At 49.0% G+C, this 16,562-nt stretch overlaps 2 protein-coding genes across 6 annotated transcripts; one reads left to right on the top strand and one right to left on the bottom strand.

Moving 5' to 3' along the window:
- Nucleotides 1–84: 84 nt before the first annotated feature.
- METTL23 (methyltransferase 23, arginine) lies at nucleotides 85–4,677 on the bottom strand. 3 transcript variants are annotated; one of them, XM_017662814.3, is made up of 5 exons: nucleotides 4,423–4,677; nucleotides 2,026–2,130; nucleotides 774–1,011; nucleotides 611–695; nucleotides 85–469 (listed from the first exon to the last, which is right to left on the bottom strand). In XM_017662814.3, exons 2-5 carry the CDS (start codon nucleotides 2,107–2,109, stop codon nucleotides 304–306), a joined length of 573 nt encoding a protein of 190 aa, XP_017518303.2. In that variant the 5' UTR covers nucleotides 2,110–2,130; nucleotides 4,423–4,677; the 3' UTR covers nucleotides 85–303. The 3 variants fall into 3 exon arrangements, with proteins under 3 accessions (XP_017518303.2, XP_036853105.1, XP_017518304.2); XM_036997210.2 differs by lacking the exon at nucleotides 2,026–2,130 and having other exon boundaries at nucleotides 4,423–4,556; XM_017662815.3 differs by lacking the exon at nucleotides 4,423–4,677 and having other exon boundaries at nucleotides 2,043–2,114.
- A 204-nt stretch (nucleotides 4,678–4,881) lies between these two features.
- JMJD6 (jumonji domain containing 6, arginine demethylase and lysine hydroxylase) lies at nucleotides 4,882–15,371 on the top strand. 3 transcript variants are annotated; one of them, XR_001853487.3, is made up of 7 exons: nucleotides 4,882–5,314; nucleotides 5,809–6,197; nucleotides 6,675–6,961; nucleotides 8,034–8,169; nucleotides 8,609–8,702; nucleotides 9,444–9,582; nucleotides 10,451–10,578. XR_001853487.3 is itself a non-coding variant. In XM_017662818.3 (7 exons), the coding sequence occupies exons 1-7, from the start codon at nucleotides 5,186–5,188 to the stop codon at nucleotides 11,889–11,891; spliced, it is 1,245 nt and encodes a 414-aa protein (XP_017518307.1). In that variant the 5' UTR covers nucleotides 4,886–5,185; the 3' UTR covers nucleotides 11,892–15,371. The 3 variants fall into 3 exon arrangements, 2 of the variants coding, with proteins under 2 accessions (XP_017518308.1, XP_017518307.1); XM_017662818.3 differs by lacking the exon at nucleotides 8,609–8,702 and adding an exon at nucleotides 11,855–15,371 and having other exon boundaries at nucleotides 4,886–5,314; XM_017662819.3 differs by lacking the exon at nucleotides 10,451–10,578 and having other exon boundaries at nucleotides 8,614–8,702.
- The last annotated feature ends 1,191 nt before the right edge of the window (nucleotides 15,372–16,562 follow it).

Raw genomic sequence — 16,562 nt, 5'->3', positions numbered from 1 at the left:
TTCTTGAGACTGTAGCTCAGTCCCTCCTCTACCCCTTCACTCATAATTTGTGTCCTATTTTCATGATTTAGGCGCAGTCTAGTCCTTATTTTTTAAAAAGTGTTTTAATGTTTGTTTTCCTGGCTCTTTAACCGATGGGTATTATCTAGGTGACCCATCACAATCCAAGGCCAACAGACCTGCCTATGCCTACCTTCAGACAAGCTGTACTCTCGAGAGGCTGAAGTGTGGTTTGAGTCCTAGTTGGCATGCCAGGTTGTTTATCAGCATTGATATTGTCCCAAAACAGCTTGTAGATATAATTCAGAGACTGTCCTTTGCAAAGGAGATGACCAGCATTTCAACAGTATGTCTTCCTGGAAAGACAGATTCTGCTATATCTTCCTTGTCTGCACCAAAAGACTCCAGAGGAATATGGACACATTTCATATCCCACTTGTAGAGCAAAGCTTCAAGTGACCAGTCAGCACTGGAAAAAAGAAAAGTTTTCTTAGATTATGCTCTTCCTGTTCTGCCTCAGATACATGCTCATTTTTTTCCCTTAAAAGTAGGCATTGCATGAATAGTGAGGCTTTTTAATAAAAATAAACCAGGAATATTTCATGCTTACCTTCTCACCTGGTAAGTAGACCACAGTTGGACCTTGGGGTTCTTCTGCATCAGAAAGTATACTGTAGTTAAAATGTCTTCAAAGTCTGAAAAGAAAGAACTTAAATAGACCTACATTCCATCTCTGGCCAAATTTAGTATTGAAGAGCAAAAAAGGTTTATACCTTCTGGTTCAAAGAACACATCAGATGCAAGAATGATATCTTGTGGTGGTAGAGCCAGAAGGTCCCGAGATACGTGACCCCATGTTAGTCCCACAACGCACACCTGTGGCAGGTTATTCATTTGGCAGCTTTTCTGACAGATTTCCAGGCAGTGAGGCAGCTCTGAATTGTCTGACAGTGTTACTTCAGCACCACACTTACCAGCTATGATTCCTGGAAGGCTCACTCCAGCTCCAATCTAGTAGATTTAAAAAAGATGGGATTTCATAGTTTAGCTTAAAACTGCAAAGACTTTAGGACCTTAATTTCCTGTTTCATCCTTGTATTTTTACACGGTCAATGTATAAGTATATTCTTGAGCTTGTGAAGTCTAAAACTGCCATAATTCAACACAGCTTCACTGAAGTTAAGGCTTTGAATTTGTCGGGACAAAATGTATTTCCTTGTGATTCTTCTAATTGGGTCAAACCGAGTCCCATACAGGACATCAGGTCTGTAGAAGCTCAATGGGTGACTAAAACCAGCTGCTGGGTTACTACCAGTTATATTTGCTTTCATGTAAGTGAAGCCTGACAGGCCTACAACATGGCTTTCTGCTCAAGGGGATTTTCCAGCTGGGCTTGAAAAGCCAAGGCCCTTAGAACATACTAAGGAGTGATGCCAAGGAAGGCCTCCCTAAGTGACATTCGAAACACAAGCTTCCCATTTGAGTTTGATGGGCAAAAAGGATTCTTTCTGAATGCCAACAATTGCCACCATTTTGGGCCATGAGTATGGCAAATGCTTTCCCTAGCCTCCCTTCACATGGTTTTGCTAAGTGTCATGTCAAGCTTCTGATGGGTATATAGAACCACTTGAGCAAACGACAAAAGTTCATTTTGAGCCTTATGCATTTTTAGGTGGAGTGATGAGAATATGGGATATGTAATCAAAGTTTCCAAAAATGGTAAGGGTTATGACCCTGCTGAGACACCCTAGAAGATACTTCCATGCCAAGATTCTATAACTAAAACCAGTCAGTGGGCTTCACTTAGAATAAAGGTCAAGAAGTACATGTCAGAGCAAGTTGGGGCCAGAGTATTTCAGTCTTGGGCCTCATGGACTCTAGTGCATATATAAGTAAAAAAGCATTCTTAGCACACATGCCTTACAAGTTGAGCAAGTCACCTGATTTCAAAGTACTTAATAGAAGCCACTGACAAGCATGTAGACTTAACACAGGATCTTTGAAAAATCTCAAGAGCACCTGTACCTCTAAGACTGCCTTGCCCAGCAGAGATCTTCTGTGAAACCACAGGTACTGGGCCAGGACCACAGCACAGGGCCAAACATACATTCCATACTGGAGATGCAGGACCTGTAAAGAATTTTTTTGTATGCTGTAACTCATCTGCTGGAAATCAGAACATTGGCTTATACAGCAATTACTCTGTGCCCAGCACTAGCATCCATTACCAAAATGCCAGTTCCCTGCTCTCCAGTCCACATCCCCTGGGAATCTGTGTAGCTGCAGTACCATGTGATAAGCACTCTTCACAACTCATTTATCAGCAAGCATTTATCCAGGGACTGGGCTATTCTAGGCTGAGGTGGGGCTGACATACATACCCTACTGGGGAGAGAGAAAACTAGCAAAATTATTTTCAGCTGGTAATAACACTATGTATAGAGTAACAGGGTGACATGAGAGTTATGGCAGGGTGGGTAGGGAGGGGGAGCACAGCCACAAGGTGGCTGCCCTAGATGAGAGGATGATTCAGGAAAAGGCCCTGAAAGCAGGAACTGAAAGGCCTCTGGCCTGACCACAGGAAGCACCCGCAGTGTGGAGGCTGGAGGTACGGTTGTGTAGTGCAGGTGGAGGTCAGGGAAGGCAGGCACCAGACCCATGGGGTCTTGTAGGCCACAGGAAGTTTAGCTTTTATTCTAAGTGCAACAAGAACATATTGGAGGGTTTTAAGCACAGGCATAACTTGGTATGCAACACAGTGGCAAACAACGTGGTCCTGGGAAGGAAGACATCCTAGATAGAAGGTCTGAGAAAAGTTGCATCCTCGTTAGGAAGGCAGGCAGCTCACAAAGCCTGGAGAAAGGCACCAAACTGAGAGAGCAGTGATTAGGGAGGCAAGATAACAGCTCACACCTCTGGAATGAACCCGCCTGACTTCAACTCCAGATGTGTAATTTACTAGCTGTGTGACCTCACTCAAGTCAGCTTGTTTCCTCAACTCCCAAGACAGATCTCACAGGGTGACTAGGAAGATTCAATACAAACTACTTAGTGACAGACACAAAATAAGAATACGAGGTTAGCGATTATTAAACCGCAAACTGCTAGTATGCTTTCTAGAGCCTTTGGTAGAATGGTAGGAAAGGGGGCTGAAGTGGCCAAAGTGTCATTCAATTCACTCAACAAAAATACTAGTGACTACACTAAACTATGTTTTCTACCTTTATCTTGCATCTACCTACCACTTCAGCATTTTATTAAAAATAATAATAACAATAATAAGGGAGAGAAATGTGGGATTCACATATAAATCAAGTATAAAAATCAAACGAATATTCATATTTGACCTGGTTGTTTATAGTTCATAATGCGTGATCAAAACCGAAAGTTTCTGTGATGACTGCCCTTGCACTGTTCACCATGTAAGAACTTACTCACTATGTAAGAATTTGTTCACCATGTAAGAACTTGTTCGTTATGCTTCAGAAGATTGGAGACTGTTGAGAATTAGGCTTGGGGTTGATTAATGATTGTGCATTGAGTCCCCTATACAGAATTTTATTGTTGTCAACAACCATTTGATCAATAAATGAGAGATGCCCTCTCAAAAAAAAAAAATATTAGTGCCTACAATACGTTGGGGATGGTTCTAAGTGTACGGCGGAGTGGGGGGTGGGGGTGTGCAACGTGACTAAAAGAGACGAAAATGCCTCTCCTAGTATATTTTCCCCAAGAGTACAAAGGATTTCTGACCAGAGAAGTAATTTGTGTAGCAGACCTGAGTGCAGAGGGGTCTTGATTTTCAAGGGAATATCTTCCCCACCTAAATTTGTGAAGAAATCCAAACGGGTATTTAAAGGTGAGGCATATAGAAACTACCTGAAATGGGTTCCACTCAAGCCTTTCACTCCTCTTAAGCCATTTTTCATCTTTAAACTCAATACCAATACCTACTTCACAGGCTGAAGTTAAAACCGAATGAAACACTGCAACGTGAAAATGCTTCCAAAAACCTGACCCTTAAAAAGTATAATTATTATTTAGAGTTTGGGGGCAGTCATGAGCTGCAAGGAAGAAGTGACTGCCAACTCAAGAAACTTCATTAGGGCAGTGAGGGTTGGAATTCCTGGTCCCAGATAAAAATTTAAAAGCCCGTGAAAGAAAACACTGGTGTCAAGAATGCCACCTTTCTGGCAGGAAATATTAGGCGTGGAAAGGCCCCCTTCCTGGTAGGATCCTCAAATTTTTTACTCAAAGATTGCCAAAGGACTTCACACCAAACCTTTTCGCTCTGTGGTCCATCCTAAGGCAGGAAGCCATCGGCCCACCTCCCCATCCCCCAGGTCCGCTAAGAACCGCTCCTGCCTGGGACGCTACAGCGAAGGACCGGAGGCGCTTCCCGGCGAGTGCCGCTGCACGCACCTGCGGGACTCGGACCTCCAGCACGGCCCCCTCGGCTTCAAGGCCCGGCTCTTCCGAAAACCGAAAGCACTGGGTCCGGACCACATGCCCTCGGAGGCCACGCTCTCCCAGAGAGCACCGGGTGGCCCCCGGGCGAGTCGGGAGCAGATGAGGGCGCGGAGCTGCCAGGCTGCGAACGCGGGAATCCCCGGGCCGGCTGGGGCCGCCTCCCGGCGCCACGTTGCCCCCCGCGGATCCCTTCGGGTCGCTACAACCTCAGACAAGAGGTGAGGACAGCACCGCTTCAGGGGGCGATGCGGCGACGCGGCGAGCTGCACAGACCCAAAGACAGACAGTCACACGCACAACAGCTTAGCCTCCACGGCGCGCTGGCCGGAAGCAAACCTCGAGTTGGCTGGGCGCTTCCGGAAGTGACGCGTCACCGGAACGGGCGGGGAGGAGGGGCGACAGCGAGAGGGCCCTACGTGGGTCAGACCTTCCCAACATGGCGGAGATACGGCGTGTGTGAGGGCGGATCCCGGAGGCTCCGAGACCAATGGCTTACGGCGAGAGGCGCGGGGGCGGGGAAGATCGACCGCATACCCAACCCGAGGCCCGGGAGGTGGTTGGGGAGTGAATTTTCTGGAAGGCGACTTTAAAAGCGACGGGCCAGAGCGAAGGGCGTTTCGGTGCCGCCACCGCCCGGGCCAGGTAGTGGGCGCGTTGGTGGCCGGAAGCGAGCTGCACCGAGGTCGTCGCGGAACCAGCTGGTGACCCTCGCAGGATGAACCACAAGAGCAAGAAGCGGATCCGCGAGGCCAAGCGGAGTGCGCGGCCGGAGCTGAAGGACTCGCTGGACTGGACCCGGCACAACTACTACGAGAGCTTCTCGCTGAACCCGGCGGCAGTGGCGGTGAGCTGGCTGGGATCGCGGGCCGGGCCGGGCGTAGGCATCTCCGGGCGGCTGCGCACCTCTCCCGGGGCCGTTGGCCCAATCACGCCGAGCGCGTCTCCCGGAGTTCCGATGTGTCGTCGGGGCGCGGATACCCGGGCGGGCCTCCTTCCTCCAGTGCCCAAGCCACCGCCTGCCCGGGCACCTGGGGCATCACGCATTTGGCGCTTTCAGCGAAAAGCCCTGTCTCCCCTTGGCCCTATTGCACGGCGGTTCTTTGGGGGAACTGGCTGTCAAGGCTCAGGAGTGAGAGATGCGAAGCTCCTGTCCCCTGGTGGGGTGACGCCGGGTGCGACCTTCCCGCATGCAGATCCTGCCCTGCCCCAAGAGTAGCCAGAACTAGAATCTGGCTCCTTAGGTATGTCATTGTTAATTGGCCCTGGGGGAACAACCTTATCTGCAGCTGGACTTTCTTTTTTTTTTATAACTATATAGGTCTTTTTTGATTCCCTCAGGATAATGTGGAAAGGACAGACGCGTTACAACTGTCGGTGGAAGAATTTGTGGAACGATATGAAAGACCTTACAAGCCCGTGGTTCTACTGAATGCCCAAGAGGGCTGGTCTGCTCAGGAGAAATGGACCCTGGAGCGCCTTAAAAGGAAATACCGGAACCAAAAGTTCAAGTGCGGTGAGGATAATGATGGCTACTCAGTGAAGATGAAGATGAAATACTATATCGAGTATATGGAGAGCACTCGAGATGACAGCCCCCTTTACATCTTTGACAGCAGCTACGGCGAACACCCCAAAAGAAGGAAACTTCTGGAAGACTACAGGGTCCCCAAGTTTTTCACTGATGACCTTTTCCAGTATGCAGGGGAGAAGCGCAGGCCCCCTTACAGGTAAAGTACCTGGTGAAGCCTTTGCATTTACCATATTCTCTACCACAACATGTGTCAGTGGAGCTCAGTCACCTAACCTTTTCCTAAAACAATGGCTGCACGTGGACACACTTGGGGACTGCTGATGCCTACCGTGTCCTACTGCCAGAGACTAATCTCATTGATCTGGGGTGCTGCCTGGACATCAGGATTTCCGAAAGCATCTCGAGTGATTCAAATGTGCGACCAAAGTTGAACCGCTGATTCGTAAAGGAAGTTTTAGTAGTTAAGTCCAGCAGTAAGCCACATCAGTGATTTTTCTTTTTTCTGTTCAGGATCAGTATGTGCACAATTCACCCAACACTTCTATGTACCAGCACTTGCATAGTTTTTGAAATAAAGATAATAGAGTGTACAAAGCAAGTATTTATTTCGTGGTGTGTATGTACATGTAGAGCTAAATAACTTTTCACATCTTGGATGTTTCTGTTCATTTAGGTGGTTTGTGATGGGGCCACCACGCTCTGGAACTGGAATTCACATCGACCCTCTGGGAACCAGTGCCTGGAATGCCTTAGTTCAAGGCCATAAGCGCTGGTGCCTGTTTCCCACAAGTACGCCCAGGGAGCTCATCAAGGTGACCCGGGAAGAAGGAGGGAACCAGCAAGATGAAGCTATTACCTGGTTTAATATCATTCATCCCCGGACACAGCTTCCAACCTGGCCGCCTGAATTCAAACCACTGGAAATCTTACAAAAACCAGGAGAGACTGTCTTTGTACCAGGTATAGATGAACTGAAAGAAAATATATCCTTTGACTTCAGTAATCTGTCATTTCGGAGCCCAGTTGTGTATAGAGCGAGTCAAAGAAACCCCTCTGCGTGCTGACTCTAACTGAGCTGACTGCTGCCCGCCTCTGACAGTGACGTACATCACAGTGTTGCCAGGCGCATAGGGGACTGCTGTCCGCTTTTTGTAACCTCAACATATAATGATTCTTGATAAACTTCCTGTATGAAAAGTTCCTACTCCTCCTAGTAGTTCCTCTGGTCTCTGTGTGTGTGCAGTGACTTATGCATATTTCTTTAAGTTGGGTTTTTGATAGAGTATAGCACTGGGTATGTTGAGTCACGAAATGGTGACTCAGTCGGGGAGGACAGTGCAGCACAGAGAAGGCAAGTAGTGACTCTGTGGCATCTTACTACACTGCTGGACAGTGACTGCAGTGGGTATCAGGGGGATTTGATAATATGGGTGAATGTAATAACCACGATGTTTTTCATGTGAAAGAGTGTATATCAATGATACCTTAATAAAAAGAAAAGAAATAGTGACGTAGTGCCTATGGGCAGGAAGTTCCCCACCTGAAAACTACACTGTGTTTTGTTAGGTTCAGTGTTGGGAGTGAGGGTATTTAAGAGGAGAGTTCTCCTTGAGAAGCTGAAAAACATGCTGTTACAGTTTTGATTACAATTTTAAATTAACAGGGATCAGATAACACACTTCTTCTGTAAAGAGCCAGAGAGTAAATATTTTAGGCACCACAGGCCATACAGTCTCTGTGCAACTGTTGTGCTCTGCCTGGGGAGCAGGACAGCAGCCACGACAATGTGTAAACATTTTTTAGGCAGGCCCGGCTGTACGCCAGTAGAACTTGATACAGACAGGTGGGGTGTGATGCCTGGGTCAGGAGTAGGATTCCCCACTCTGGACCCTGTGTCTCAGAGACTCTCCCTTGTGGATAGGCATCCTCATTCCTGAAGTTCATGTCATATGTGACATTACATAAAGTTTATGTTACATGTGATCACTTACAGAACCAAACCCTGGCTAACTGTTTATTTGTTGGATTTCAGGAGGCTGGTGGCACGTTGTCCTCAATCTTGACACCACTATTGCCATCACCCAAAATTTTGCCAGCAGCACCAACTTCCCTGTTGTATGGCACAAGACAGTAAGAGGGAGACCAAAGTTATCAAGGAAATGGTATAGGTGAGAGACCTTTTCTTCTTTTCACTTTGTTCCAATTTCTACCCCAGAGACAAACGGAGAGAGTCCACTGCTGCAGGAACGTGCTGATGCTAGACAGGCCTAGGAGAAGCGGGGGCTGCAGACCCTCGTGGGTAGAGAGTGGGTCCAAGGTCAGGGTAGTTCTCAGATGCTTGCCAGCCTTGAGATGATAGGGTGAGACTCTGCATGTTGGTCAAAGCCAGTCAGTCAAAACAGGGTCATAATTGGGATTTCTCATTTTCTGTTTTTGTTTTGTTTTTTTCCCCAAAGCTAACAGTAGCAGAGAAAGTTTTATTTGGGTTTTATTTTGGTTATTTATTTTTCTTAACCCAGAAGCATTATTCCCAGTTGAACTTGTTACCTTCAGTTCTTGTGAGTGAGGTGACTGCCCTGGAGACTTAGCTCCTCTGTTTATCCACAGAACAGATACAGCACGGGCAGCGGCAGTGCAAGCCACCCCCAGCCACCCCGTGCCACTGTGTCCCAACCCTGACCTGGAGGGACCAGCTCTCGGGGTAAGAGAGGGATTCTGGCTTGTTCAGTGCTCAGCCTCCCTGCTGAAAGGGCCAGCAAGGGTGGTGGCTTTGTTGTCCCCAGACTCTCGGGCATCTGAGGCCCGCTCACTCTGTCCCATAGGCCACTGCGTGCTGCGATTTGGCCATTCTGAAGGCCCTAGCGTACAGCAGGTCTTTTGTCCCTGGTTTACTGTGGATGCCCGATTAGGTCCCGAGGGGAGGGCTGCTGCTTCTGCAAGTCCAGCTCAGTTTTCTCCTCGAGTGAGGGGGGTTCCCCTCTGTTAGGTGTCAAACCTAATTGTTCCTACTCTTAGAATTCAACACAATCCACCTTGTCATTAAGTGCTATGCTGTGGAAAAGAAAGGTTCAAAACAAATCAGTTAGGGAAGGTTCGGAAAGAAACAAGAAGGAGAGACCGTTTCTCCAAAGGGAAGATGGCGAGACTGACTCGGGGACGCTGCCGCATGTCCCGGCAGCCCCTGCGGCTCATTGGTGCAGGCGGCAGTAAAGGGCGTGTAGCTCGTTTTCCTTGCAGGGAAGCCTGAGCAGCCTGATGGGGCTCTGGTTCCCAGCCTGTGGACTCGTGTGTCCTGAGCACAGTAGAGCACCCGGCCGGGAGCAGGGCACCTGGCATTCCTAGACGCTCCTGAGAGACACGGGTCTCAGCCCTGAGTCTGGGTTACTGTGTGTGGGGGTCGTGGCGTGGCCCCACACTGAGAACACCACTTCCTGTCTCTCAGGATCTTGAAGCAAGAACACCCTGAGTTGGCCGTCCTTGCCGACTCTGTTGACCTCCAAGAATCCACAGGGATCGCCTCAGACAGCTCCAGTGACTCCTCCAGCTCCTCCAGCTCCAGCTCGTCCAACTCGGATTCCGAGGTGAGCCCCGACTCCCTCGCCAGGCCTCCTGGGCAGGTTGCCCGCAAAAACCAGATGGGACTTTTTCTCCTCCTTAGGAAGGAGAAAGTTTTTTGTGGACATTTTTCACTTGGTCCCAAGCATTGCAGCTACCACCATTCCTGCAGTGTGGTGGATTTTGCCCCCTTAGTAGGCTTTACACGTGTGCGTGAGTCATTACAGTAACCTCAAAGGTGCGAGAAGAATTTGGGGATTTCATTGAGTAATGGCCCAGGATCACACAGCTAGCAAACAGCAGTGTCAAGATTCACACTCTGAGCATTCTGGCCTCACAGTCCAGGTTAAGAATTCTCTCTGTGGATGGTAAACTGTAACCCTAAAAATTTAGCAAATTGAATGACTTGCTAAAAAACCAGAATACTGGGTAGCAGGGTCCTCTGCCCTTGACAAGTGGAACTTCTATTTTTTAACTTCTCACACTCTGCTGACTGAGTCTTTTCTCGGCATGAGAGGCGTGTTTTATGACTGTGAAGAGCTGTACCCCCCATCACACGCCAGCCCTGTGTCGGCACTGCCAGATCCCCGGTGCCATCTCAGAGTGCTGACTGCAGAGTATGCCCAGAATGCCTATCTCGATTTCAAACAAATGACCCTTCTGTTAGGGAGCACTGCAGGGACGCTTGGCATCTGAGGGAAGATTACAGTTCTTTGGGAGCCAGAAACATCTGAGAAGAGAAATATTCAGACTGTGTTATGGAACTATCATAAATGGCTGTTTTGCATTAGGAGAAAGTGAACAATATTTGTGCTGTCTCCCGAGGCTGGAGGTTTGTTTAATGAAGAAGTGGATTGCATCCAGTTCATTCTGCTTTTTTCCTCCCCTGTCTAGTGTGAGTCTGGGTCTGAAGGCGACGGGACAATGCACCGCAGGAAGAAGAGGAGGACGTGCAGCCTGGTGGGGAATGGGGACACCACCTCCCAGGATGACTGTGTGAGCAAAGAGCGCAGCTCCTCCAGGTGACCACGCATGCTGCTGTCCGTGTAGAACAACATGCCCACACGAGGGGAGGATCCTGGGAGGGCAGCCCTTCAGATCACAGAGAAGAGGGGGCCGGCGATCGCCAGAGATGAGGACACCCTGGGAACATGAGTCCACTCACTGAGCATTTGCCCCAGTAGCTTCTTTCTCTGCTACCAATGCAAATTAATGTGGTTTGTTTCATGCTCAAAGGCAAGAATCTGTGTGGATGGTGCCAAGGAAGCCCTTTACATTATTTAATAAAAATTAAGTTCATTTTATAGCTTTGAAATTGTTTACATTGAGACTACCAGAACCTCCCCTTGTTGCCATTCTGGTCATGGCCTTGGGGGAAAGCAGTGACTCCATGGGGACGGGCGTGCATTCAGTGGGCAGTGCTAGTGGCGGCAGTACCGGTGGGCGGGAGGGGAAGTGACGGCGTCTTCGGAAGAGCAGGTGCGGCCTGCCGCCTTTCCGCCCAGTTTGCCATTGCTGATCTTAGTGCTCTTGCCGGGCCGGAAGCAGCAACGACCTCAGGTTTTCTATAAGGTCTTATTCTTGTTGTCAGCCTTTCTTGTGAAACCAGATTGGATCTAAATAAATTAAAACTAAGGTAATCTCTTGGCAAGCTCCCGCCCTGGCCCTGGGCATGTAGTGGACTTACAGTGACATTGGGTGACTGCACGCAGCGAGGGTCTAAACCCCAGAACCCTATATTTTTGATGCACTAGTTGAAGTGTGTCTGTCAGTAGCATGAAGAGGTAAGGTTTCTCGAAGATAGTAAGACCCTGAAGCTTGTAGGGTTCTAGGTGTCTGAAGTCCTTGACTGCGCAGGTGACATTCCTCTTAATGTTCTTTGTATCTCTGAACAGCTCAGTGTATTCTTAAATGTGTTATGAAAGTTCAGGATCCACATTCCTTTTTCTGTTGTCTTTTCCTCAACCTCTCAGGTCTAACTGGAATTCCCTGGGGAAATTCAGGAGTCTTATTCCAGTGAATTTATCAGACTAGAGTATGCATTTTTCACCATAGTTGCCCTTTTCACCGCCATACTTAATTTCTCAGCTTGTCTATGTAAGTTGTTCCTGATAAGAATAGGCTTATATCTGCCCTTGATGTGTGACTTTGCAATTTGTAGGAGAAAGCCTGCCTTTACTTAAACATGGGGCCTTGTTGGGGGGTTGGGGGGGTTCTAGTCTTAACCCTTTCTTCCAGCTTTGTGCTGAGCTGTGCCATCTACATGCTGATTACAGGAAGTTGTACTTTCCTTGGCAGGATTAGGGACACTTGTGGAGGCCGGGCTCACCCCTGAGCAGATAGAGACTCTCCCCAAGGTGGCTCCCGTGTGAGCTGTCAGTGCCACCCAACTCAGTTTTCACGTCTTCTGCTCCTACCTTCTCCTTTGTCTGCTGTGAATTTGGATAACCCTTCTCTGGTCCAAGCTGCCGTCTTCACACAAACACTGTTTTTACTGCATACTAAGAATAGATTGCCCAGAAGTTTAAAAACTCGGCAAGCACAGTGAAACCCTGACACTCTGAAGGCTGGCGTGATGTGGGGTAAGAAGGTTCGGTGCTGCCTCCTTGAAAACCAAGCTGGCCAACCACGAGGCTGGGAAGCTGGGCTCCTTTGGACGTGGTGTATCATCTGTTACCTCGCTGATGTGGGTAAAGAGCTTCACTGCCCACAGAGCAGCTGCAAGCGAACCAGCAGACACTAAGAGTGGTGAGCCGACTCTGATCTGTGTGTGAATCCATTCCAGTAAGAAGTACCGTGACTGTGCGACCATCCTGTATGTCTCCATGTGTCCAAAAACACATTCATGGCAATACCCAGCCTGCGGTTCCTGTGCGGCTCACTGCTGCCTCGTAGTAGTGCTTAGAATTTGTTCACCTTTTCTCCACAATCAGAGAGGCTGTTCAATTGCAGGAATGTTCTGGATAGTGTATTTTTGGGGGAGGGATGATACACAGGGTTATTTGTCTATGAACAGACTCAGAAAGGTATTTAATGGTTTCTCACAGAACTAAACTTACAAATGGCCAGGGTCTAACAGATTTGTCCCATTCTTTCCACCACATTGAGCCATAAGTCAGAAGCTCTCCCTCTGTGAGATGCCCCAGGATTAGTGTCTCCATTTGTTTGACCTGGTGTTAGCAGTAGCTTTTGTGTTACATGCTGGCCATAAATTCAGAGATGGTGCTACTAGTCTTTAGGATGTGTTTAGACTTCTAAATAACTCTGTTATGAATACTTAGGGATGACCAGTATGTTCCATCTTTTGCCCTCCTGATTCACCTACTTGCCTTAATCTGCTCCTAAATGCAATTAAATTTCAGTGAAAACAAGGGAGTGTGTCAATCAGGGATGTGCCCCGTGAAGAGCACCATCTGGGCTGCAGTGGAGGCAGGCGCAGCAGCAGCCAGGAGGGAGAAGGAGGTGTCGCCATAGTGCCCCGGCAGTGGAAGGGTATGTGTGGACACCAGACATACCAGAACTGCCAGGTGTGGCCTCTCAGAATCCCCCCTAAAAGTAATATGAGAGGGGCAATCCAGGTGTCTTCTTTGCCAAATGCTGTTTGTAACCGGCTATCACTTCCTGACACTGGGCTGGTCCCCAAAGTTGTCCTAGTCCAGTTTTCTGCATCCTAAAATGCCAGCCCAAATAAGTGGCTGGGTAGGATGGAGACCTTCTGCCCCTTCCTTGGCTGCTGCAGTAGCTCTGCCTGCCACGTGGCGCAGCACCCCGCCCCTCCTCCGGAGCTCAGGCAGCAGCGGGCGCCCTCTGCTTCCCAGGTGGCCCCATAGCATTTGGGTGTGAGTAAAGTCAAACCCGGAAGGTATAACCTCTGTATTAATATCTGAATGGTGTTCCTCCTCTTAAAACTTCTCTGACCATCTTCAGAGTGCTTTTTTCTTTTCCCCAGTATTGCTACCGAACTCTCACATTCCCCTTCTTCCCAAATTCATACAAACTGCTCCTCTCTAAACTTCAGTTTAAAGGACAAACCAAAACTGTAAGGCTGTTGCCGGCAGGGGGGTAGTGGGACACGTTTGCAGTGGCTGGGATGGCGGAATGGCAGTTTGAATTTGAGAGATTAGCCACCCAGTTTTTCCTTCCCCAGATGCCAAAGGGTATTCCTGTTTGACAAACAATATGCAGAAATAAGGGAACCAGCCCACTGACATACTCAGTCACCTCTCCCGAAAGTCTGTATAGCGCAGATTACGTGCTGTGTTTGGCTGTTTGCCACCCCTTGAATGGCCGTGGGACACTCCGTTTGGTTTAGCCGGGCCAGCGAACAGCCCCTCCTTTCCCTGGCGCTGCAGGCCCGCCAGAGCGCACCTTTATGGAGGCGAGGCAGGGAGGCGGTGGGGAAACTGAGAAGGGAGAGGACCAGGGCCGGGTGATCAGGATAAGGCGGGAAGTGGGAACCGAGGGTTCATCTGTTCTGAAGTTAATCCTTCTGCCCGCTTGGCATGAGCTACTGCATTTGAGTGGCGTCACAACAGTAAGAGGGAGATGCAACATCCGACTATTTTCAGGACTGATCTCCGGAGACACCCCTAGCTAATGTGAAGACCAAGGAGCTGGGTCCTGGAAGGAGGTCTTGGATCACTAACTACTGACAGGGAGGAGCAGGATGGGCGGGGTGGGACATGAGTGGGACCTAGGGCAGCCAGGACATCAGGAGGCTCTGGGCCCTTGGGACTGAGGGAGGCACCACCCCATCAGTCCCAGGGATCCGTGCTGCACACAGTACCTCTGGGGTCATCAGGGCTGTGATGCCCAGGGCATGCAACACCACTAGGCGAGAGTCACCCAAAACGGGGACAGTAGTCACATTGTGCTCGTGCTTGCAGATGTCCACTTACTAAGCAGTCAACAAATGTTCGTGTGCCAGGCACTGTTCTAGGTGCTAGAGAAGCAGCAGAGACAAGCCCAGGTCCCCAAACTCGTGGAGCGTAAGGAACAGTGGATGTGCCCTTGTTCACAAGGGCCGCTGGTCAGGGTAGGCAGAGCCGTGCACGTCCATTTCCAAAACCAGACCTTAGGGAATTCACATTCATGAGATCTTCATAAAAGAACACAGTAAACATTGTAGCTGTATTTTTAACTTAGTTCTTGGCTTCTCTGTCAGTTAGCTGAGGGCATTTAACTAAGGAGTGAGTGGCAAGAAAGTTGCCAATGTAAGTGCTTTACAACCTTACAGACTTGGTATATCATTTAGGACTTTAGGCAAGAGTGTGGGATGGAACAAGTTCTGCAGTAAATGTTGTAAAAAGTGCTTTCTAGGAGGTAGGCATGTAAGCATGCAGCTGTAGGTTCCTTAAAGTGTGCATAGTGTTTCCACAACTAAGTTGTCTCTTGTGTATGTACCGGGTGCCACTGGTGGTTCCGTGTATAGTCTGGTCGCTCGTCATCCTCCCCCTCCCTGGCTTCTGTCGAGATGTTACACTGACATTACATTGTGTACTGCAAAAACTACATGAACTGGCTTGGAGGCTCACCTTTATCTCACTGTTATATGGTAAACATGAACCACCTAGCCCCCCACTGAATCTCCCAGGAGAACTGGCCAGGCCTGCTGTCTCTGAGGGGACTGAAGGTTACAGAAGAGCCGGGACTGTCTGCTGAGTGCCGCACGCCTCCTGTGGTTGTCAGGCAGAACACTCAGCAGCCCCCTCCTTCGGCTCCCCTTTCCGCCTGCGGGTCTGCCATTTGATTGGTATTTTTAACTTTCACTTGGATGAAACTTGTTCATCATTTTAAATAAAGCAACTGATTTGGAGTTGGGTTTTTATATTGTTTTGTTCTTGTTTCTTTTGATTCCTTCTCATCTGAAAGTTGATAGAATGTAACTTTGTACAATAGGACCTCTTACATACATACTTTTAAACAGTAGGGACAGGGGACAAAAATAAGGCCCAAACACTCTGGCTGAAAGTCCCATGGTGTTCGAAAGCCAGTAGCCAAGAGATTAACCCCAATCCATGTTGCATGGTTGTAGGGTGTTTTTCATCAGCCACCACTAGTTTCCCTTTTTGCTCGCCCCCACTTAATGTTATGCGATGCGCAGAAGTAAGTGGGCCCTGTTGCTGAACCCCGTTTGTCATACTGCGCTCAGGAGGAAGCCTGAGGATATACTTGCATCTTCCATTTAACAAGCAGCACCCCGTCTAGTATCGTGGCTCACACCAACATCCGGTCAGGAACTGGAGGTCACCACAAAAGTATCGAATGCATCCCAAGCAGACACTGGAACCCCGTTGTTTGCGCACTGAGGTTGCGCTGGCATGGTACCTGACAAGCTTTCCTGCCTTGTGTTTATTTAAAATAACTAGGGTAGAGTTGGGAAGTGGTAAAGAAACGTTTTTAGTTACAGCATGTTGATCTCAAATATACACTGTTTAGCAACGGAGTCCGGGGAGGATCTGGAGAAACAGCCCCAGACTTCCTTCCCTCTTTCCACCCTCCCATAACACTCCGGAATTATGCAAAGAAAGTACTGAAGTAGACTTGACTGAAAGCACTTGAGCTGGATCCCTGAAACCCAGCTTGGGGGACAGGCCCGTTAGGATGAGGCCTGATGAAGGTTGCTGGGTTTCAACCTAGAAAGGGCAGCCACCGGCCAGGCCCTGGCAATGTAAGCAAGCGGGGTGAAGAAGGCCGTCCACTGTTTTTTAGGCAGTCCAGTGCCTCAGTTCCAGTGAGCCTTTCTGGCTTTACTTGGCCAACTGACATTTCCAACTGCTCAGGGCCAAAACGATGCCCTGAGATGCCCAAAGATGACAATACTAGAAGGGCACCTGGGCGATGAGTGTTTCAAACTGGTTTACAAAAGGGGACCAAGCTCCAAGAGTCAGGCCTGCCCGGCCCGGGACGGATTGGCCTCGTCGGGCCTCGGGGGGCGCTTCCCAAGGGAGCCGGGCTCGGGTCCCTGGCAGGGGTCGGCCCCCGGGGCTGAGGGCGTGGGGGCGGG

Source organism: Manis javanica, chromosome 4 (assembly GCF_040802235.1).
Source record: "Manis javanica isolate MJ-LG chromosome 4, MJ_LKY, whole genome shotgun sequence".
Taxonomy (NCBI): Eukaryota; Metazoa; Chordata; class Mammalia; order Pholidota; family Manidae; genus Manis; species Manis javanica.
This window is presented reverse-complemented; position numbering and strand designations above follow the sequence as displayed.